The sequence below is a fragment of the Falco rusticolus genome, chromosome 9, assembly GCF_015220075.1.
Source record: "Falco rusticolus isolate bFalRus1 chromosome 9, bFalRus1.pri, whole genome shotgun sequence".
NCBI lineage: Eukaryota > Metazoa > Chordata > Aves > Falconiformes > Falconidae > Falco > Falco rusticolus.
Window position 1 is genome coordinate 44190350 of NC_051195.1, and position 24250 is coordinate 44214599.

The 24250-nt window shown below is 44.9% G+C and overlaps 1 protein-coding gene across 1 annotated transcript in view; it reads right to left on the reverse strand.

Annotated features, from left to right (window-relative positions):
* CACNA1B (calcium voltage-gated channel subunit alpha1 B) overlaps positions 1-24250 on the reverse strand; it is a 300338-nt gene that overhangs the window by 46492 nt on the left and 229596 nt on the right. The window contains exons 26-32 of the mRNA XM_037399979.1: positions 15762-15858; positions 13099-13259; positions 11765-11902; positions 10656-10857; positions 8950-9114; positions 7992-8102; positions 7748-7831 (exon numbers count right to left, since the gene is read on the reverse strand). Of these exons, the coding sequence (XP_037255876.1) occupies positions 7748-7831; positions 7992-8102; positions 8950-9114; positions 10656-10857; positions 11765-11902; positions 13099-13259; positions 15762-15858 (958 nt within the window). The remainder of the gene's footprint in view (positions 1-7747; positions 7832-7991; positions 8103-8949; positions 9115-10655; positions 10858-11764; positions 11903-13098; positions 13260-15761; positions 15859-24250) is intronic.

The window sequence follows — 24250 nt, forward strand, 5'->3', positions numbered from 1 at the left end:
GGCAAAATTACACACGCTCATGATGGATGGGAGGGCTCCGCGTGTGTAACCCTCAGCACATCACGTAGAAAACCCATCCTTCGACACCTCAACTGTCCAGGCAGGTATTAAATTGCATGCAGTTAAAGGGGAAACTCCACATTGCGATATTTCTTGTGGATAACAGCATTTTGCATCAATTCTCCTCCCACTTAGCCACCTCTGCAATGACATGGGTATGATCATTTTCTGGGTTATCAAGGTCTTTCTTGCCAGGATTTTCGTTTGCTTTTCTGTTGCACAGATGCTAAAGGCTGACCAGTGCTTGCAAGAGGCACCATAGCTCTATGATTTTATGATCCATCTCAGGACTAGTAAATTCTGTTTGAAAAACCTTTCCCTGTGGCCTGTCACTATTTTCCTAAAAGAGGGAGTGCTGGTACCAAAGGGACCCAGCAGCCTGCTAGGGTCTGGGTAGAGCCACAGCTTCCCATGGCAGGAGCAGGACCACAGCTCAGCCAAACGAGGCATCCCTGGAGCAAATTGCAAAGCAGCAAGGAAACAGGCACAACAGATATCATGGGGACAGAACTAGCCTTGATTGCTGTCCCACCCTGGGAAGCTTGCTCTTTTACCCTTTCTTAGGGTGTTTTCTGCACTGAAAAGTAGAAAAGAGATGAAGAGGCTGCACAGCCATTGCCTGGATCTGTTCCTCCAGCATCTTCAGCAGCAGACCACAGCACTCGTGCCCACTGTCCACAGGGGTGCAGAATGAGCTCCATTCTGCACGCCAGCTCAGGGGATTTACTGGCTTGGATTTTGAAACCTTCAGTGGGAATATGATGGGTTTATGCCATGGCTGGACATGCTTTGCAGGATTTAGTGGAGGAGGTTACATTATGCTGCCACAAAGAAATTGAGCTGCTCAACCCTGCTTCTTCCTGCAGCTGAGTTGCAGGACACAACCACCCCCCAGGCTTGAAACCTCAGATTTTTGTCCTCAAAATGAAGAGCTCAACCAAAGTTGCAAAGAGCTGTAGGAAGAGGAATCTGACCAAGCCAAGAATGGGATCACTCAGGAAACTTTGGCACTTCTCTTCATCTGGCATCAGCAAGAATCAACCCATTGTGCTAAGGAACGACTGTTGAGGGGGAATCGGGTGTGTTCTCATCCAAATGTCCAAGGCATTGCCAGTCCTGAAGAGTTCCTGAATCTTGCATAGGGTCTTTTCTTCTTCAGACACTTGGGGGAAACCCTGGCTGATTTTAAGTAGCTGAATATTTTTGCCGCACTTGTCTGCATCTGGGGGACTCTGCCCTTACAAGTATGTCATATCACATCCTTTCATCCTGAGCCAGGAACACTGGAAAAAGGATTTTATGTGTGATGTCAGTATCTCTCCTCATTCCCTACTACCTTTTGGCTTTGGTGCTTCTGCTGTAGTCACTGTAGGCTCCCATCAGCAGCAGTAGAAGGAAGGTGGCAGCTCCCGAGGACAACTAGATGTTCCAAAGGTCTAACTTGGACGTCTTGGCTGCCGAGTGATGGCAGGAGCCTAGACCTGCACACGTAACCACAGACACTGCAATCCTAACAAATGGCAGGATGACCATTTAAATCTTTAACCTGCAACGTAGAGAGCTAAAATTTGGCCAAACAAAGACAAGTTGATTTTTTTCAGTATATTTTCACGTGCACAGCTGATGCCAGAGCACTTATCCATGCTGCTTGGGCCAGGGGTGCAGAAGGCAAAGTCTCCACTGACATCCTCACAGCTCCCACACATCTGTGACAGTTCCATCCACCGCCGCACACACAGAGGATTCCCCTCTCAGGTTGCACTAGGCAAACTTTTAACTTATAGACTGTCATGTTCTTCTTTGCTGCCTCCTAGCAGAAACCTCCCTCCTGTGACCCTCCATGAAGCACGCACGGAGCTTATTTGCAGGAAGCAAATGCCATGAGGGTGCCCTCCAATTTGTTTGACAGCAACTGTGCAACAGGAAGCCCAGGTGCTACCACAGGTCCAACACCTGTTGCCAGGTGACCAAGAAAGTATTTTTGATAGGCTTATGGTCTCACTGGTGCTATTAACCATAGCCAAGACAATTCAAAATGGAATAATATATATATATATTTAGACTCTATTTTCCTTTGTTCATCCTCTTTTGCTTAATTCATGATTTTCAAAGACAAAGGCCAACATTTCCAAAGGCATCTTTGGAATCAGGCACTAATTTCCCAGTGGGATCCGGTTCCCGGTACTTTTCAGCCTTCTTCATGACACAACTCATGCATTTTACTTTTGCATCCAGGGACGCTGTCAAATGCTTCTATATGCTCCTATCACAAAGAATTTTCAAGGTTGACTAAAAATCACTCTGTCCTGTGACTTCTCTTTTGATTTGAGGGAAGCACATCTGCAATTGTTTCAACCATATTTTTTTTTTTTGCCTTACAATATAGTGTAAATTGTGGGCTTAAAATACCTGTAAGGCAGTCCTTTTAAATGCACCGCTTCCCTTTGCAGAAAGCTCAATGTGTCTCATCATAACAGAAAACCTGAATTTTGAAAAACTGAATTTGGTACCACCACTTACAAAATGAAGGATTTCCCAGCCAGCCAATCTTCGCTACTCCAGGTCATTCAGAAGCATCCTTCCCCTCCTATTCTCATGCCAATTTCCACCAAAATAAAGCAAATGTCAGTCTCCCCTTTATCATCGTTCAGGTGTAACAAACAGCGGAGAACAGGCTATTGGTAACTGCATTTGCCTCACGTCACCAATTAGCCAAGGGAAGAAGATGCAGAACAGAAGCCAGTTTTGAGGCACGCTGCAGTGAGGCTTTTTCACCAGTGCAATCGGAAATCTCATCAAAACAAATTAAATTAAAGAAAAACGAGAGAAAATAAAAGCAGAGAATTTAAATAATTGTTTAAATTCAATGAAACCAACCGTGTCCTATATGTGATGTTTTCATGGATGGATATTTGCAAGTTTATTTACAAATTTATTTTTTTGAGCAGCAGGTGCACAACATACAGACGGAGACATGGTTTTCGCATTGTATGTTGATTGGATGGCGTGATTCAGCAGGTAGATAAGGAAAATAAAGAACAAAACAGGAAACAAAAGAGAAAATGAGTAATCAGGACAAGCAAAAAAGGAAACTCTGAAAATTTCACTGGAAAAAAACTGTTGGGCTTTTGGGGGTGTTAATTTATGGTAATTATATAAATAAAAAATGCTTCAAACCAAAAGAGATTCTGAGATCCTAAAGGTAACACAGACAGTGCAATAGTTATTTGCATTTCATTTTGTAATGCAAATTGGGAGACAATTCACAAACACTTCTCAGTATGCTTTTTATATTTCCAGGCATAGCAATAGATGTCAGTTTGCCGTACACCCATCCGGCCTCCTGAGACCAGCCGTGTCCGCAAGGACACCTTCTCCTTAATGCCACCTATTTTACCTCAATTACTGAGAGGGTAAAAAAACTGACATATGTGGTTTTGCCTAAGGAAATAAAAAAATATATATATATTCCACTGCATTCACAAAGTAAATTACATATGACACGACTAGAAAATTAAAATAAAGCAATTAACCAACACATTTCTTTTCCTTTTATCTTTACTTTTTAGGGGGTTAAAAGTACCGATGCAGCAAGGCTGGTGGAAGCAGAGTCTCTCAAGATGAGATCACCCAGGTGAGCAGGTGTATTTACCTTGGAGAACACTTATAGCTGGAAATTATAGTCATGGAGAAAGGCGGTGCTCCTGCAACTGGTTGTGAGCCTGACCTCAAAGTCATGCCCGGGAAGCATCCCCTCTCCACAGGGACCTTCCCGGGTGGTTGGTACAGGGAGGGAATGCAGACTGGCAGTCGAGGTCATGGTGTGGCTCTGACCTGGGCTTCTCAGCCCAAGCAACCCTCCCATGTGACCAGGTAAATACAGGGCTGAACGCCCAGGGAAAGGCTAACAGGGAAGGCCACCCACCTACCCCCACAGCTGCCCACCAGCCGAGGAAAGGCTGAGGAAGGCAAACCGGAGAAGAGGGCATCCCCTGCTGGGGACACAGCTCTGAGTGGTGATGAGTAAAGACCTGTTCTCCTCTTTGGTTATTCTCAGCTCCATAACAAGGTGCAGAGAGCTGCTCCACTGCAGGTTTTGCACTGAGCCAGCAAGCTGAAGTGGGGTTCAGCATGAGCTATGGCATCTTGGGCAGAGTGGATGTTCATACATGTAGATGTGGCACTTAGGGATGTGGCTTAGTGGTGGACTTAGCAGCCTTAGATTTACAGCTGGACTTGATCTTAAAGGTCTTTTCCAGCCTAAATTGTTCTATGATTCATCCCAAGCCTTAGTTACTACTTTACCCTACCTGGAAACACAAAGGGCAAAAAAGTTGGGCAGAAGCAGTGGGATTAAAGACTCAAAGCCATACATCTGACCTGTGCGCTGCAAATGAAGCGCTCACCAGTCCACACCTTGGTCCTTGCTGCTTGCAAACAGCATGCTCACCATCACTGATCTGGATTTTCAGCCCTTTTCTACATTTTTTTTTAACATTTCTAAATACCAGAAATATTTAAGTGACTTAGGTGCAGTATGTTCTATATTACAAAGATGGTTTAAAGTGTAACTCTTCCAGGATATACATGCATTGTACCACTTTCCAGGCAGCAAAATGGTCCTGGTGTTTCCCAGGCAGCTTTGGGACCCCTTGGGTTTCCTCTAATGTGCTGTGGCTCAGAATAACATGTGCTGCAACCTATCATGGAGCCAACAAAGCAGGACTGGAGCAGAGTGCTGGATCCTTCTGCTCATTTTCCACCCTCTGTGCCACAGACTGTTCTGAGGACTGGAAGAGGAGGAAGGCTTGTAGTGGTGGTGGAGACCTTTATACAAGACTGCCTCCACCACATATCACTGGATGAAGCAGAATGAACTGCTCCATGAAAGGCATCCTGAAAGCTGCCATTATTTGCTGCCATTCACTTTTCTGTTATAACTGATCTTTGGGGCACCGCCGCAAACTCCTGCTCGTGTAATTAAGCAGTGATTCTGAGACCCGTGCATCATCATCAAACTGAGTTCCTAACACCCCTTCAGCAAGTTGCGTGTGATGCCTTTGAGCTCCCAGCTCATTGTCCCCACCTGAGGCTGGGAGGTGGATGTGTGCGGCTTAAGGAGGCGCAGATGGTGGCTACTACAGCCGCTGGGTGCGGAGGAGCATGCTGCTGCAGGTGGGGCGGGCTGGAGGGAGATCAGAGAGGAGCCATATGAAAGGAGTTCTGAAAGTCAAGTCTAGCAAAAAGTGGGGAGAGGCAGCCTCTGGGCACTCCCTGTCTGCAGGGGAAAGCTGGTGGGAAGGAGGCATGACGGCTACACCAAAATCCTGCAGGAGGGGAAGATTTAGAGAGAGCAGAGCTTGAATGGGTGTGTAGACTGAGACAGAGGACCAAGAAGTCAGGGGCTGGAGTGGTGCTGTGGGATATATAGCTTTTATATTAAAGACATATTTGTGAGCAGCTTTGTACTGAATAAACGCCTAGGGAAAGGTATTGGACTACATTAGAAAGTCCTCTCTAAGGTTTGACTTAATAGATCTAGTTTCTCATAAACCAAAAGCCTCTCCCCATTGCCACCTGGGAGGACAATGGGAAGGTGTATTGGTGCTTGGGAGCTTGGCCCTACTGTAGTTTATAGGTTTTAGAGGTATTTCACACTACTTTTCAAAGGCATCCCCAAATTGCTGCTATCTTTGATGCTGGAAACCAGAGAAATTACTGCAGAGTGGGAGGGTGACGCCATCACCCCCAGCACCCACGAGGTTATCGCTCCGGTGCCTGCCAACTCGCACAAGGGTGTCTGGGAGAACATCTACTCTCCAGCCCAAGGACCAGAAGAAGGAAGGGGGACCTCTCCCCACACACAAACCCTCCTACCCCCGATGGCTGGCCAGCAGTGTCGAGGGACAGCTGCTGTTTCCAATGAGCTGGGGACATGCATGTACAGCCCCGACTGCGCTGTGACTTGGTTGTTAATGCAGTGATGTAGCACAGCCCAACCCGATGGCTCTGTAGGCAATGCCCCAGGTGCCAGCCACGCTCCCCGAGGCTGGCCCACCCCCGTGGGAGCTGGAGGGAGAGGCAATGGGCTGTTAACCAAGCAAGGACCGCTACCTGCCCAGCAGGGACCGGGCAACACTGATGGCTGCTCTCTACCTGCAAAATAGCTGTACAAAGAAGGGGTTTAATAAGAAGCATGTGAGCTTGGGGTTGTGAAGGAGACACCTTCTTGAAGAGAAGATACCAATCTCTGTGAGACCACAGGCTCCCTTACCACGTGCAAGGTGGCTGTGCTGCTTCCTCCCAGTGACAGTGGTCAGAAGAGGGGTGGAAGAGGAGCATAGGACTCTGCCTGTGGCTGACTTGCAAAATTTTTCACTAATTTTCAAACCAAGACAAGAGTTCGGGTACCTGAGTCTGGCAAGAAAGAGTGTCCCACAACAGAGGGAGTGGAGGCAAGCAGCCAGTGCCTGCCCACAGTGCAATAAATCTCCTAAACACCTGGAGAAGTGTTAGTTAGACCTTCTGTTTGGTCCGAGTAACTTTACCCTGGCTGTAAGCTGTGCATTGGAAACAAAAGGTAATCCAAAGTCTATGAGATAGGATTCACCAACAGTTAAATCAACACAGTTTGTGTGGGGAGCAAAACTTTGAGGGTTTGTCTGCTTTTTTTTACTAAGGAGATCAGGTAATGATGTATTTTGTTAGAAACAGTAATATAGTCTTCACCATCAGCTGAATGTCCTGTAAAGAAGTCTGGGGAGCATAGTTCTTAGCACACACAAAACAGTTCTATAAACAAATCCCAGGGACTGAGAAAAAAAAATATGGTAAAGTTCAAATTCATCACATACAGATACAGCATTATCAGCTAAAACATGCATTGGGAGAGGAGAGGAGCAATTTATAAATTGGATAATATCAGGTTGTCAAGGCTTGCATCAGACATTTATGCCCTTATGGAAAAATCCTCTAGAATTTAATGGCAAGTTTGTACACTTGTGTAATCTACAGGACTTCTTAGCAGGGAGACAGCAGCCATTGTAGGGCTGGCCAACAAATCCTATGGTAAAGTTGCTTGCTTGTTTTAATAATCACCCCAGAAAGCTTTTGTGCACTTAACAAAAAATGCACTGTGTTACCCTAATCCAGACTATGCAGGCTGAGGAGTTTCTGGCTGTTTCTACCTTCCCATCACCTCTCCACTTCTCACTCCTCTCATCGCCTTCACTCTGCCCCGTGACCATGGTTGGGCAGGAGCCCCAAGGGACAGAGGTGTGTGTGTGCCCTGTAAAGCACCTCACACCACAGACCAGCAATCTTCAACAGATTCCTTTTGAACTTTTCCCTCTATTAAATTCAACAGGATTTTTCCATTAATAGGCAAAACCGGCTCAGGGTTCGAGTCGCTGGAGGAATGAGGAGACACTGCTTCCTGGCAGGGTCACCAGCACTGTTGTTCTCATCAGAGCTTTTTGCACCAGAGTCTTTGGGGCAGACAGCTGTGCTCATCTCTGTGGAAAGAGTAGAGCTAATGGGAACAGGTTGCCAGGTCACCCGAGGACTTCATCACATGATGAGTCCTGGAGGCAGCTTTAGGGAACGAGGCTGGTAGGGAGAAGGTGCAATATCCTGACAGGGTACAGCTTTGTTTGTAAATGAAGAGAATCGATCAAACTGTACTTACCGCAATCTCTGTTACTAAAATATCAGTAATACTTCCCAACACTGTTACAAAATCAAAGACATTCCAGGCATCTCGGAAATAATTCTGCCAAATGAAAACACAAGGGGGATAGAGACATCCAGGGGTTATTTTCTTTTTGCAACACAGGGGGTTTTTTGTTTGCTTGTTTTTAAACGCGTGTCATGAAATACAAGCATTTCATGTAGAGAGGAAACAGTTGAAAGTAAGCGAGGAAGGCACATACCAGCACACCAAAGGCAATGATCTTCAGCACACATTCCATTGAAAACATGGATGTAAAGACAATATTCAGGCATTTCAACATTTCTTCATATGCTTCTGGAGCATCATAGAACTAAATCAGGATGGAAGAAACGCTGTTACTGGAAGATCATTTACAGAACAAAACCTTCCCAGCTGACTTGCTGACTGCAAGGCTCCTGCTCATTTTAGTGGGTTTACAACCCAGTTATTTGTGCCACTCCAGCAGCACACTGTTGCCTACACGCTATCCTAATGGGGCAGCAAACATCACCCCAGGACTCGGGGACTGTTGCTGGTGTACATCTCCCTGTAAGCACAACATGGACCAAGAGGGAAAAAGGTCATTTACAAAAACAGAGGACAAGTGCAGAACTGTGTTTCCTTCCAGCAGACCCTGAGAATATGGTGACCCCTTGACTATGAAGATAGTCTAAATTAGGCAAAGGATGGGAGGGGAGATCACCCACCATATCATCCACCACTACCTGCACCTGTTCCTCCTAAGCCCTGTGAATTACATCCCAGAAAGCTCAATGCTACTGCATGTTCGAGTAGTTTCCCTGGCGTGGCTGGATTTTGAGCATCCCCAAGAAGTGTCCCTGCTTCACAGCACGAAGCCCAGGTTGAGCTGGGAGCTCAGGACCTGCAGAGCCCAGTTCCCATCCCACTGGCCACATGCTGAAAGGGGTACGAGCCAGACCAGCACTGTGCAGGGAAATCCCATTCTCAGTATCTCATCACAACTAAACCACCTCGCTTTGGGGACTGAAGGAACCCCACAAGGCATCTAAAAACGACATCAAGCAAACGAGAAGTGGTGGTTGCTCCTGCCGATCCGCGTGCCCCCCCCCCCCCCCCAGCTCTCAGGTCAAGAGTACAAAGCAAACTCCAGTATTCACTGGCCCAAAATTGCAAACATTCAGTAACAACCCACTAACCTTCATCATTAGGACAATGGTATTGAGTGCAATCATGACCATGATAAAATACTCAAAGGGAGGGGACACCACAAATTTCCACATCTTGTACTGAAAAGATTGCTTGTTCTGAGGCATGTAGCGGGTCAGTGGCTTGGCACTTATGGCGAAGTCTATGCAGGCCCTCTACAAAACAAAAATGGGATGAAAAGAATACAAAAAAAAAGGGCTGGCAGTCTCTATCAGTCAGGATATTGTTGGGAGAGTGAGCAGAGCATTTAGTGGAGGATGGTATTTCTAAGTGTTTCTCACACACCCTGCGAGTAGTGACTACTCTAAAATGCAGTGCAGGGTCCCCAAATTGTGCTTACTGCTGGACACTTGCTGAAATGTTAAACCTCACAGCACCCCTACGGCCCCCTCCAATCCTAAGAGACAGCCTTCCATCCCAGTCCAGCTCCCAGTAGGTCCCGATCCCATCCCACTTGGGAAAGGGAGTTTTAAATCCACAGGCTCACTTCAGCAAACACTGCTAATTCCCTCCTGATACGTAATTGTAGAAACTGGAGGACTGGTAAAGATGTTATCTGTGTTTTAAAAAAAGTATCATGAAACTCAGGTATGTTCTCACACATAGCAAAACCTGTACAGCTAATAACATTTCATAGAATGTGAATGGAACTCAACTAATAAATTATCCAACAAATATTGCTGGGTGAACTCCCAAAGACTCCCTTAGTTGGCTGTTTCTGTCCACATTATTATGGGTATAAAACTGCGTTAAATATTGGTTTCTACCCACAAGAAGTTTTGATTCTGGAACATTTTCTCATCTTGGATTTAGATAAGAATTCAATCTTAAATTACTGCACAAACACTTTCTGCTCAGTTGAAAAATAATGTGGGTAAAGCATCTCTAAACATTCTGCTTTATTTTGGACTTTTTGTTCATATAGACAAACAATGCACTAATTAATAACTGGTTAAAAAGTCATCTCTTTTCATGAAAAATTAGGATCCAGTTTCAAAATAAATGAAAAGAGATGGTTCTTCGCACGACAGGTCATTGAGGCTGTGGGACCCCGGATGAAGGATGTTGCAGATGCTAAAAATCTGCATGGGTTCAGGTGGAAACTGGTTACATCCATGGAAGAAAGATACACAGACACCCCTAACTAAAGAAAAATCACATCCAACTTGGGAGACTCCTGAGCTGAAAATGATGGTATTGGCTAGGGCATTAAAGAAAAGCCTTATACTTGCTAGCTCTGGTCCTACACTCTTCCCATGGCATGTCAGGAGGACATCATCTCAGCCAGGCACAAAACCAGCCTGGTGAGAGGAGCTTTCCTTTGGTGAGCTGTAGCTGTTGCAGTTCAGTTTGATATCTGATGCCTGGCCTCTAAAAGGCCGAAGATTTGTCTCCTTTCACACCTACATGCTTGAGCTGACATGCAAGCCAATCTTCACTTGGAAGCGGAGGTGTGGTCCATGGGGACTTGTGACAGTGCTTACTAATGTGAAGCATTGAGGGGCTCTGCCTGGTTTTGGTTTTATGCACAAGCTGAAAAAGTCTGTAATTTTTTTGGTTTCTACACCACACACCCTCAGGTAACAACTGCTCCAAAGCCCCCCACGGCATGGGAAGGATGAGGAGTGGGCTTCCACCGGTATCGAGGTGCTCTGAGCCCCCAGGTGCTAGCTCTGGATTCAGAAGACGTGGGTACCTCGTTTTTCTCGAGGCTGCACTCTGACATCACTTTATCTCCTTGCTCTTGGAAGGTGATGATGATTAACGCCACAAAGATGTTCACAAAGAAAAAAGGGAAGACAACAAAATACACCACGTAAAAGATCGACATTTCCATTCGGTAGCCAGGGCTGGGACCCTGTTCCTCGTAGGTAGCATCCACTGAGTGCTTCAGCACGCTGCAATCAAGCGCAAAGAGAGAAGAAAAGTCAATGAAATCAGTGTGAAGCACCGATGACACCCTGACAGTCACTCACTGGCCTTCACTTGTGTGGAGGGTTTTCCACATATGCTCAGGTCAAACTCGCTCCCATCTTTATGGCTGGGAAGAAGTTTTCCTTGAGGATATTTTTAGATAAACCCTTTCAGCTTTCACCATTCTGCAGAATGATGGAGATTTGCTACATACAGATCCACTGATCCCCCGGCCAAGGAGAGAGGATACAGTTAGATCTGGCTTCTCTTCTTTGGTCAACAGGGATGAAGTAAAGGGTGGGAAAAGAAAGGGACTGATGATCTCCAAGTAGGGGAACACAGTGAGGGACTGGAAAAGGAAGACTGATGCTGTATGTTTTACTCTTTATTTTATGAAACAGTTGAACGTGAAGAACAGGGAAGACCCTGCCATGGAGAAACCCTGACCATGAATTGTACTCCACGTGTCCCAGCAGAAAAGTGTACCAAAATAAAGTCATATGCTGAACAGTAAATATAATTTTGGGACTGCCATACCCAGCATACTTTCAGCATAGGTCACAATACTTTTCCCCCTAATTTTCTTACATTACCATTATCAATTTTACACCTGAGAAAGGTGTGCAAGTCCAAAAGCCTGGAGCAAGCAAGCAACTAAGTACTGCAAACTGCCTAAGCATCCCTGTGCAAGCTCAGAGGAACGTCAAAAAAACCCGCAGAGCGAGCCCTGCCTGCTGATTCACCCAATAATCACACAAGGAAAAGCAAAAGCTTAGCTGATAAAAGACTATCCTTATTTCACAGGTTGCCTGCTGTTTATGCGTCCCTCAGAGCTGTGGAAACTGCCATTACCTCCATGGTCACTGACCCTGCCAAGTCCCATGTACTCACGTTGGCCACCCTTCGCCTGTGGAGACAGTGAAGAGCGTGAGCAGAGCCCAGAGCACGTTGTCATAGTGGAACTCGTATTTTTTCCATTCCCTGGGCTGTGCCTCCACCTCATTTTTTTCATAATCGAGGTACTGACCCCTAGGAAAAACAGAGATTCAAACCAAATGAGAAAATTAAACCAAATCAGCCATTTCATATGACTCACTGAGGAGCATCGAGGAGCCCCAGTAGCAGAGTCCGACTGTGCTGTGTATTAAAGGCAAATGAAAAGACAGCCCCTAGGTTTGTAACAGAAGTTAAAGTCCATTTTGTGAGCCATTTTGAGCCGCAGGAACTGGACCTGAGATCTAGAAACGAAAGAAATTGTAATCAGGGTATTCATTCATTAGGCAAAGCCAGCAATTAACGGCAAGCTGGCCCCCAGATTGTTTGACCCCACAAAATACAGGGCTGCTGGATGGAGAGAAGTCTCTGGCTCCTACTTCAGGTTGGATTTAACTTCTAAATGGGTCCTGCTTTGAGGGGCCAAGGGACCTGGCACCTGGAGAGTTCCCCTCCAACATACCCTTTTCTGTAATTTCACCTTCCTTTCTGTAACACATCTGCTTGATTGCAAGGGAGAACTGCAGCAACAGCCCCTGCGGCTGCTGTGTGCGTGGGGTCCCACGGGGGGGCATGCCCTGCGCCTGCAAGGCAGCAGGAGGCGGGTGAGGTGGGCAGCCCTGGGCAGTGCTGAGGAGGTGCTTTGGGTGCCGAGAGAAAAGCCAAGTGAGAAAGATGCATGTTGTGGTGAGTAATACACCTCGACAGGCTGCCGGGAAGGACAAAGCATGACAGGGCTCTTAAGATCTTCAGATACTGTCCCCTTTTCTAGCTAATTAGGAGCTATTTAACTGCCTACCAACTCACTTCTGATTATTTATTCATTATGTTTTTCTAATTCATATAAGCCCTAAGAATCAAGGCAGCAGGTAGAAAGAGAAGTCACACCATCCCTTCAAAAAACCTTTACCTTAAAATCACACCTAGCCCTCCCTGGGAAAGGCGGCTGCTCCCCTGCATCGTTAAGTGTTAAGTGTTCGGGTAAGCATTTGCTAGATCAGAGCCAGGAACAACGCAGGTATTAAAACAACAAAAGGGAAAATTCACCTCTAGGGTAACTATGCTGAAACACGGCTCTTACTTACAGGAGACTCATCAAGCTCAGCAGGTTTGGGATGCAGCTGATGCAGGTTTGACTGATGCAGCTTTGGGAGAGTTGGGGAGCTGCTGCTGGAGGAAAGCCAGGCTCCCCCTGCCACAGCCCCTGCCACAGCCCCTGCCCCTGGACGTACCTGCAGTCCTTCTCCAGCTCCTTTGATTCATCGGTGCAGTAGAAGAACCTGCCTTTGAAGAGCTGCACCGCAATGACAGCAAAAATGAACATGAAGAGCATGTAAACTATGAGGATATTGAGGACGTTCTTCAGGGAATTCACCACACAGTCAAAGACAGCCTGGGGATGGAGGAGAACAAGGCTAAGGGGTTGAAAGAAAAGTGCATCTAACATCTTGGCATCTAGCATCTAAATACACTCGGGAGCAATTACCCAACCTACAACCCATAGGTGGTCTCATCGACTTGCACACCAAGGGTTTGACCAAGAGTCATGCTCCAACCGTGAGAATTAACTCCGGCTTTCTACATCTCCTGCTTTCTCAGTGAGTTTGGCTGTGCCACTGAATTTTCTGGTGCTGCTCATACAATTTATAAAGACAATCACAGCTTGCTGAGATGAATATTAGTCCTGAGCAAATATTTCCATGGCCAATTATGAAATGAAAAAATTACTCACGTTTAATTAACTCCCAGTCGATAAGTAAAAACTCATCAAATATATTATTCATTGACTGTTATTTGAACTGTTTGAATAATCAGGAAAATACACCAGATACAAAACAACAAAATGCTTCAAATAATACTTTTCTAATGAACTTTCTATAAAGATTAAGTCTGACTAATTCAGTCAGCATATGTGACTCTCTAACAAAGACCTTCTCAAATACATTTATTATTTGGTTATTTGTCACTGATTCATTGCTACAAGTAATTTGCAGTTTAATTTTAGTCTGAGAAGTTTGTCATAATAATAGAAATTGAGCAGTCTTACTGCCCAAGCATGGGATTTGTACAATACTGTTCCTGTTTCTCTGAATGGAAGTGAATAATTCAGAAAGTTACACTCCTAATGCAACCCAGAAATCCTGAATTAAAACACTGGAAATATCTCTAATCACCCTACCAATTTTGCTGATTGTTGCACACAAGACCACATCCAGGAGAAAAAACTGAGATAATTTTGAAGACTTAGTTGTGGAATCATAGAATCATTCAGGTTGGAAAAGACCTTTAAGACCATCGGATCCAACGGTTAACCCAGGACTGCCCATCCTACCACTAAACCATGTCCCTCAGCATCGCATCTAGGTGTCTTTTAAACACTTCCAGGGACGGTGACTCCACCATGTCCCTGGGAAGCCTGTTCCAGTGCTTGACAACCCTTTCAGTGAAGAATTTTTTCCCTAATATTCAACCTAAACCTCCTCTGGTGCAACTTGAGGCCGTTTCCCCTTGTCCTGTTGCTTGCTACTTGGGAGAAGAGACCGACCCCCCCTGTTTACAGCCCCCGTCAGGGAGCTGTATAGAGCAATAAGGTCCCCCCCAAGCCTCCTTTTCTCCAGCCTAAACACCCCCAGTTCCCTCAGCTGCTCCCCATAACACTTGTGCCCCAGCCTCTTCCCCATTGCCCGGCTCCAGACACGCTCCAGCATCGCTACATCCCTCTTGTAGCGAGGGGCCCCATACTGAACACAGTCCAGTCCACAGATCACATGAATATGACTTCTGCTTCACACAAAAATTTCTGAATACGTCTTCAGAAGTGGTAAAATTACTCCCTAAAATGGCCTGAAAATAAGGAAGACATTCACTTAAAAAGCGTGCTCAGCATCCTGCTGCAGGACTGAGCTACTGTTGGCTGGTTTATGACCCAATAGCTGCACATTCCAAATTTCTAAACAAAGAAAGACCCTTTTCTACATTGTTCAACATAACTGTTCCTTCCTTTCTGAGGTGAATTTAGTAGGCATAGAAGTGCATAAAAACAAAAATATTTAAGCGTGGATTGGGGGCAAGAACAAAAGCAAATCTATATAACAGCTGACCCTGACCTTTACATGCCACTGTGTGAAAATGGGAATCATCAGACAGTTTCACCATTGCAAAAGCACGCATCACTTTTTCGCCCCATCTCTCACAGAAAAAGAGCCTGCAAGCAGTGATGACACATGAAGACATGCTACAGTAGGTATTCAGGAGTTCCCAAAACTCAGAAATGATGAAATTTTTTACTCCTTCCATTCTCTGCTTCCGGGAGCTGGCTGTATCTCAAAGCGTTTGTGAAACGGTGCTGAATAACTAACCACAGGCCATTAGGTGCATTTTACTTCCTAACTTAGTATTCTAGAGATGAAAGGGTACTGCTATCAAGCCCCACACTACATATTCTTTAACAGAAGAGATGAACAGATTAAAAGTCCTCATGCAAAAATGACATTTCTCTCTGGGCTGACTGTGGAAAATCTTGCAATACTCACGTGAAGTTCTCTAGGGAAAATCAAACATTCCAAAACCTATTTTCTCCTATATAATTTCGAAGAGCGTCACATTTACAAACTGTAATTTAATTTACTTGCATTTTTTTCTTCTCTTTTTTTAGAAGTTTGATTTTAATGTGGATTCATAGTAATTCATAATATTGCACACAATATTTGCAAAAGAAATAAGTGTTTCACATTTGCTAAACATCTGCACAGCTATTTTTATAAATCTGGCAAAGAGATCAATTGCAACAAAAGAAAAGGAACAGAAATAACTTGGATGAAGCTTAGTCAATCAGCATCCACTGAGATCAGTTGCAAAACTCCAGAGAAAGAAAGATTTGTGGTTATGCTCTAACCTTTAGTTTTGGCAGCCGTTTAATGGTCTTCAGCGGTCTTAGGACTCGCAGAACTCGCAGCGACTTGATTGTGTTGATGTCCTTGCCTTTGGTTCCTCTGCAAGTGATAAAAGGCACAAGAACAACAGAGCGAATAGTTTGGTCTGTAGGTCACCAGCTAGAATATCTATAGGTACCCAGGGTGGTTTTGGCTGTGGAATCGTTTTGGGGTTGTTATTTTTTACAGGGTTTGGGTGTCATCCTCACCACAGATGCAGACACTAGTGAGGACCGCGGATGAATGCCCACTTGAGACATGTTCATCACCACACAGGAGGAAGGCTGTGTCCTTGCAGCGTTCAGTCACACATGCTCTCCAGCCTTCACTCGCTTCACAGATACTCACTGGGCATCACCCAGGGACTGGTGACCTTCCTGCCCCGAATCCCCACCCAGGCAACGGTCCAAGCCAGGGAGCAGCACGCCTTGGCTGCAGCCACCAGGAGAGGAGGCTTAGCATGTTCACCCCAGCCCCAGGCAGGAGAAGTGAGAAAGTCACACTTGGCTCGCCTTACCGCGAGGCACCTAGGTGAGACAGGAGGGTGTTTCTCTGTGTGCTTCTTGCACTTCTCTGGCAGGGATGTTGTGTCTAGACAAGCAGATAGTAACCAGAGGGAACTGAAGCCTTCATGGTGAGGGACAGAGCTCTCCTGGGGACCAGAGCCACTCCATGCCTGTACCCTCATCCTTGAGTCTCTCTTGGAAGACATGCTACCAAACCCATGCAGGAACATGTAATATGACGGCATATTACATGCCTGGAACAGTGCTAGGGCAACCTCCCACTTACGCATGCAGGTGCTGTAAGTCACATTTTGGTTTTAGTTTTTGTTAAAACTGAGTGCAAGACTTGAGATGGTTCCTCTTGTTACCATTAAGAGGTTTTTATGGGAAGGACAAGGGTCCTTTCCTCGTGCACTTCCAAAACAAACAAAAAAGACACAGTTACATCTTCCTCCAACCCAACAGCAAAACAATGACATTCTCTTTCATTTCATATGAAGTGAAAAATGGGATGAAAATCTTTAACGGAGTTTTATTCATTACTATAGGTTTGAGTCTGAGACCATATTGAAGTAACACAGGTGTGAATGAGTAACATGTTGAACAGATGCTGATATACCTATTCTATGCTCCTCCAGTTTGCTAAATATTTCTCTTCTCCAATAGGAAAGCAATAGAAATGCTAGTAACCCAAGAGGTATGTGCAGGCAGGGGGCTGCAAATCTCCCCCCACCCTGCTAGCAGCCAGCCCCACACACTATGCTAAGGGGTAAGCACCAAGAGCGGAAGAAACCACCCAGTTTCATGGCTGGCTGACCTTGCTCAGCCCTGGAAGGCATCTTTTTACAATCTATCCACTTCTCAAAGACTAATAACTCAGTACGAATGCCGTACTACTCAATACTAACACCGGACTGGAATCTGCAACCTAGAAATACACATTCCTGTCTCATCCTCCAACTACCAGTCACTGCAGTTGTCCTGAAATGCAATAAGCAGTGAGACACAAGGAATTTTTGGAGGGCCGTGGGTTGTGTCATCTTATGACTTACACGTTGAACGCAAGTTGCCTTTGCACATGTTTAATAGAAATGGAGGAGGGTGGGAACAGGATGGAAATTTACCTGTCCTCTCCCTTTCAGGGCTGCTTTAGGGCCATTTAAATCAGTCACAGATGGATCCCGACCGGTGGCTGTAAATCCAGGTGATTGAGCTAATGCTCACAGAGTTACAGCACCGATTTAATGCCACAAAGTAACTATTATATATTTAAAAGAAATCATTTTTTGATTCTCATTAAAGACCTTTTAATCTGGCTGAGATGAAGCAGACACTGTCAGCGTAGCTTTTACTGGCTTTCTCTTCAGGTTTTAGCACAACTGAAGATCTGGCCCATATCTGCCTTCACATACTTGCTTTCAAATCACCAGCTCCCAGGCAAGTACCGAGCCTGCCACAGCCACCACAGCCATCTCCTGGTCACCACAGCCATCTCCTGGTCACCACAGCCTCCAGCTGAGCCAGCCAAGCTGGAGCTGCCCTGCTCCCCAGGCAGCTTTGTCTGACCCTTAGCAATGCCCTGGCTGCAAAACTCTTTGTTCAGCCTCTTGAGGAGGACAGTCAGTGGCAGGAGGGAGGTAGAAGGGGCAGTAGGTTGCTGGAAAGGAGGTACCACCTGGCTTGGCCAGCAAACCTGTCCCCATGGCTGATGGTCACCCAGCACAAGCCCATCACCTTGGCTGCCTCTGCTGCTCCCTCTGCCCCCTCCCCACTAAAGGCCAAGCAAATGGCTGGGGTTGATCCTTGTTGCCCAGCTCTTTGGGGTTTAGCTGGATGAAGAAGCCAGGGCAAAGAGGCAGGAGCTGAGGAAGGTAGGGGCGAGAGAAGAGTGAAGGTGAGAGTGTTAAGGGGCATGTGGTTGGAGCAGTAGGAGAAAGAAAGAGGCGGGATACCTTGGCCCAGAACTATTCAATTTTGATGATCTGTGTCCACATTTCTGGTTTGCAGACTAACACACACAGCCTGGTTTAGCAGCACGGACACTGGCAGGTAGCAACTGAACTAATAAACCTCAGCAGCCCTCACACCTGGGTTCAAGCAGAACCACAGGATATTTCTGCATAGTGTCTTCCAGTACTCCTGCTTCCAGGAGACCTAAACACCTACTCACCACGCTGCCATGCATTTGCACTAAATCACAACTGCACTAACAAGCCCCCCTGGAAGGGAACTTAAAGACAAAGAACGAAGACACTTTTTGGCACCGAAGGACCTAGCTCAGGTCCGGCTCCAAGCCTGAAGCAACAACCTCTGTGGACTTAATATTCCTAGGAAGATTAAACAGACCTAGTGGGGACTAGTGAATACGTGGGGTAGAGCAAATCCTTCCTCCTGGGTCTATGAGAGAAGCAGCTGGTTCTCCCTCGCACGGGGAGGCGTGCGGATGACTGTGCTGAGAGCTTGGAGGTGAAGGGCAGACAGCTCCAATCTTACAACATTCCTTCTGCCTGAACGAAGGACGCTAAGAAGGGTTGATTTTATTTTCTTTTCCTTTCAGGCACCTAAGCAAATAAAGAGCATGAGCCAATTAAATGTTAATGGGATTTATGATCTAAGTCATATAGAGAATCCTGAAAAAGCATACTGATTTCTTGTCACAGTAAGGTTCCTGCTAGAGTGATGCAAATTGCATTTTAATTAAATGGATCTTCTGCAACTATCTCAGCCTTTCAAATAAAATCTTAAGGGTTTTTTCCAGTGCTTTTAAGAACCCCTCTGCCAAGAGTGGTTTTTACACCACTCTAACACAAATCCAGATGCCCCACAAAATAAAAGGTCCAGATGGAACTAGGATTCAGTCAGAAGTTGTATACTAGTACACATTTGACCAGAACATTCCTCATAACAAAAATAAATTGTTATGGAAGGACAAGATCTTAGGTGACTGCAGAATAACAACTACAAAATTCAGGAGAGCAAGCAGGATACAGGCAGACAGTGAAAAGAAGCCCATGGACTTTGAAAAAAAAAAAAAAAAAAAAAAAGAACACTGCCAAGAAAAAAATCGCATTAGGTCAATTCTGGTTGCATTAGTCCAGTCCTGTTTTTTTCTGGGGCGGTTTGCTGCTCATTTATTTAAAACATTAACAATATTTAAAAAGAGCTTTGCATGGCCCTTTTCGCTTTAATAAATAAACGATCCTTTAAAAAATTAATAGTTCTTTAAAATGGAAGCTTCTTGTTTCTGTTGCTCCTGCCGACAGCTCTGATTTCATGTAACATGGGCCTCTTAGAGACAGGTCATCAAATATTGAGTGTAAGGCGGAGTCGCTGCCTCCTGTCATCACCTGAAATCCCCAGGGTGGCAAGTGAATTCCTCCACGCAGAGTAAAGGAGGTCACAGAACTCTGCCCAAGCACAAAGTCACCCTCTCCCAGGGACTAAACAATCTGGTTTCCTAGATAGAAGCAAGAAACAAGTACCCGGTTTCCCGGACCACACCAAACACTGTTCTGTGCATCCTTTTCAGCACCTGCCTGGGTTACCTGCTGCACAGGAGCCCACCCAGGCTCGGGACTGTGGCGTGAGACCCTGCAGCTCTGCCTCCCCCGCTGTCCCCGAAGTGGAGTTGCATGGACAACAAAACTGCCACCTCCTTGCAGGTGCTTAAATACTTTTTCTACCTCCTTTACAAATCGCCCCTGCCAACCTCACAAAAAGCTCTCTATACTCTGTTTTCATGCCAAAGACTTTTCCCCAGTGTCAGAGGTGGACAGCCTGAATCCCAGCTGGGTCTTGCTGCCCAGGCTGCAGGAAATTAGTCCTGATGCTTCCAGCACTGCTAACATAGTTTAGAGGTGCAATCCTCTGAATAAAACAGCTTCTTTAAACCAAGTTATGAGGATTTTCATGGATTACTATTCACACACTAACAATATACCCACCAAGTCATCCCCTCAAATCTTTTCAGTACAAATATATCTGCTTATCGTGGTTTCTGACTCTAGTCAAGACTCTCTGGTCTACTTAGCTTTCTAGTCTGCTTCTGTCCTCTGCTTAAAGAAAACTGGGATGAATGAGGATTGTTAAGGGAAAATACATTTCACTGAATAATGAGTAATAAAGGGACAAAGGAGTCGATGCAATGGGTGTAACATGGTTTGTTTCCACAGTGGCGAGTGTGTGCACACATGTGTGACAGGCATAACGGTGCAGCAAGAGACAGGAATAACATATTACCCCATGAAACTCCTAGAGAGAGATTCCAGCAAGAGGAAGACAAAGAAAGAGCAGAGTCAATGACAAACAGAAACATAAGGCTATACAGTGCACCCCGTGCACACGGATATGTGCTGGCAGATACTCCCAATCCCTGTCCCACACCCACCAACTCAATGTTCGTAAAAACAAGCAAGGAAGCAACAAACCGGCTCTGCAGCACATACCCACACCCCCCCCCATGGCGCATCAGCCCCTCAGCTGACAGGGCAAACACACCTTCATCCCTCCAGTACTTTGGGAGGCAATAACCTGGACTGTTTGGCAACTGCTGTTTGGTCTTTCAAAGAGCAGTGTGAAATTACGTGCACCTCCAGCGCCTTTCTGTTGTTTAAAATGCAAAAAGGCAATCTCTGCGCTGCTATTCATCAGCTGTTTCTATTAAGCAAGTACTTTTTACACCTGGGGCTGATAAATGTTGATAAATTTGCTAGTTTGCTTTAAGCTCCTCTCCTATTTCCCTAAAGACCAAAACATGTCTGTATGTTTGTGGCGTGTTTATCTCTAGCAAAAGAAAGGAATTTCTCTTTGACATACATTGCTAAATGGAAGGCATTATTTTATCATCATCATCATCAATGTTATTAATATTTGTAGCATCTCACTGGGGGCCATGTTTTACATTTTGTTTTATTTTTTTGAACTACAGTCAAGCACAAAATAGCTTCTAAAGAGCTACAGGCAGAAAGTAGGCTGATAGCTAGTTTGAGAGGCTGAGATGGATTTTGTGAACCTTGCAGCAACAGCTGATAACACGTTGTACGCCTAAACAAATATAGGCTGCTGCAGTATTCCAAATAGAAGACTTTCAGGGGGCTCTGATTTTCCAAGGTTTTCAGTGACATGTCTGTTCAGCAAGAAGTTGATTCACATCATCTTCACTGGACACCAATGAGGTCAAGAACATGCATGAATTAAATCACACCCACTGAGTGGCAATTGTGTATTCTTGCAAACAGTAACCAGTAACAGCTACATTAAATACATTTTTACAGTGACACTGATGATGAGTGACAGGACTGTAGTGTTTGCTAGAAAAATCCCACTAACTAAACAACAAAGATTAGAGAGTTTATTCTCCAAGAGCTTGCTTTCAGGATTATCCAGGTTCAGCAGGCTGGGTGCGTCTGTCTGGCTTACCCAAACAAGGCAGCTGAGCTAGGGACATGACTATCTACCCAATTTTCATCTCAGCGGTCTGAGACTTGTTAGTATTCATAACTGGACTAGTGGGAACAGAGAGCAAATCATCTCCTCCCAACGACTGGATTGCCAGCTCTCAGATTAGACCAGAGATACCGCAAGTATTCTCTGAATTGGACGTCAGCACTCCCTGCCTGCCGCAACACGGGCATGTAGCAGAGGTTACAGTCATAATAAAAATTACAAAAGAAATTCAAATTTTTCCAGGTCTCAGAAATAGGCTTGACTCACTTTAATCTGGGAGACAGTAAATAGGCAGGCAGGTTTTACGCATTCGCTTTCTGCAAATCCCTGCTCAATACTTACTCAAAGAGCATGTAAAATAGAAGCAGCTTGGGGCACACTATTATGAAGCACAGTCAGGGAATGTACAAGTAATTTATTTAGAGGCTGATGAGGTGCTGTTAGATATTCATGGCCCAATGTGAGCAACAGAAAACCTGAGCACTGAAAGACTCAGAAAGATTAAATATTACTCATTTTCGTTCATAACTCGTCCAAAAGAAAATCTTGTTCAAAGAGAAGATTCTTTAAAGGCAGACTCTGGTGTTTGTTCTCACGGCACACGGAGTTGCTCCGAAGGGCTCACAAAATGCCCCTTCTCACAGCCTGCCTTGAAAGTTTGAATTCTTAATGAAAATGGGAAATTCTCAGTGAACCGCAGGCTTGGGTAATACTTTTTTGCAAAGCAATACTTGTGATGAATAATATTTTACTTTCATACCTCTCTTCAATTCCGAGGACCTCCGTTAACTTGCTAAACTTCTTTTTTAGTAATTTTTTGCTTAACTCAGCCTTGACCATATCCAGTTCTGAAAGATGTTACCCTAATACAGCTCCTGTGCAGGGAAACTAAGCCACACACATGTCTAGTCAAGCTTAAAAAGCAGCCTAGTTTTGGATGTCAAATTTTAGATAAGCAAGACATTCACCAGACCAGACCAGCAATTCCATCTCAAGACAATCTTGCTTCCAACAGAGCCCTCAGCTTCTCTGAAAACCAAATTTCTAATAAATAGGGACAGTGTCTTTAACAAGGGGAGGGGAGCGTCCTTTTGGAAAACTTGTATTGGACATGACTTTCTCCAAGATCTAAACAATTCTTTGGTGTAGGATTTGGCACAGAGCGCCCAGATCCCAATATCACCACCTGCCACTCCTCAACTGGTCCAAAATCGTGCCAGCATGTCAATCCCCTCTCCTTCTGTCTATCCGCTCCTTGGGCAAATTAGCTCTCACTTGTTTTGTCCAACATTTTCTATGAAGAATAGAAGATCTAAAATGCAAATCTTCCAGCCTTATTGTGAAAGGGATTTTGCCACCTCAGAACATGAAAAAGCCTTGAGAAATATTCCAGGCCAACCTCACCAGAAAGGTCCCAGTAACTTTTTGTGCTGCAAGGGACGTGGCAGCATTTTTCATCAGCAGAGCACATAAAAAGGAGCAATGGATATGGCTGTCTGCCTAAAAATGACTGTCAGTCTAAAATACACTAGACACGCTTCTGCAGTTCCTTGACAAAGGTGAATGCTTTTTCTCATTAGCAAGTAAAGCGCTGCTAATTCCCATTAGCAAGTAAAACAATTTCTTTGCCTTCTGTAATCATCATGTCAACAAACAGGTGAGTGGAGTTTGGGCATGGGCTGGTAAATGTGCACTGTAATTACTCAAGGCTTATTTAGCAGAAGATTAAACTGGCCAAGTCCTCTAGCCTGTTTCCAGGGCATCTCCTAGAATTTCTTGGGAAAATATTTGCAATACAATTATTCTGTGGCCCAGAACTACACGTGGAAAATTTCTTTCCATCATCCAACTCTGAGCTCCCTAAGTTCTGAAAAACCTGCATTGCTCTTCCTCTGGTCTCTTCTGAGAGAAAAAGCTCAAATGAAAAGTTAATCTTCATTTTAAAAAAGCAATTCTTCTGTGTCTCTCACTCAAAATCCTCCATGACGTTAGAGAAGAACATGAAACATTATTTAATGTCAAAAATAGAGAGCTGTGTTTGTGGGAGGGAGCAATTAGCCCTAGAAGTTAAACTCTCTGGAAATACAAGTAAGCTGAATGAGAGAGGAGGAGGAGAGAGAAATACCGAAGGTATATCAACCAGAAAGATCTGTGACTCCAGAAATAATGCTTTGTAAAGAGTTCACTGAGTTATCAGCTGATTTCATCAACTATTTTTTCATAGCAAGAACAATTTTTAAAACAATTGCCTGAAAACACTGGACTGCCACAGGCCGTTACAGTATATCCTAGAAAAGATACAGCCACACAAATCTTGGCTTAATGTCTGCAAGAGCAGTGAATGGCCTCAACCTAAAGCTGAGAGAATTTTCGAGAGATTCCTCAACACAAATTTAGGGATTTTTTTTTCTTCCCCCAGAGCCATGAGATGATAAACGGCAGAAACTGAACATTTCACTGAGAAACAGAGCCACAAACACTACACTTCAACAAGCTCTATA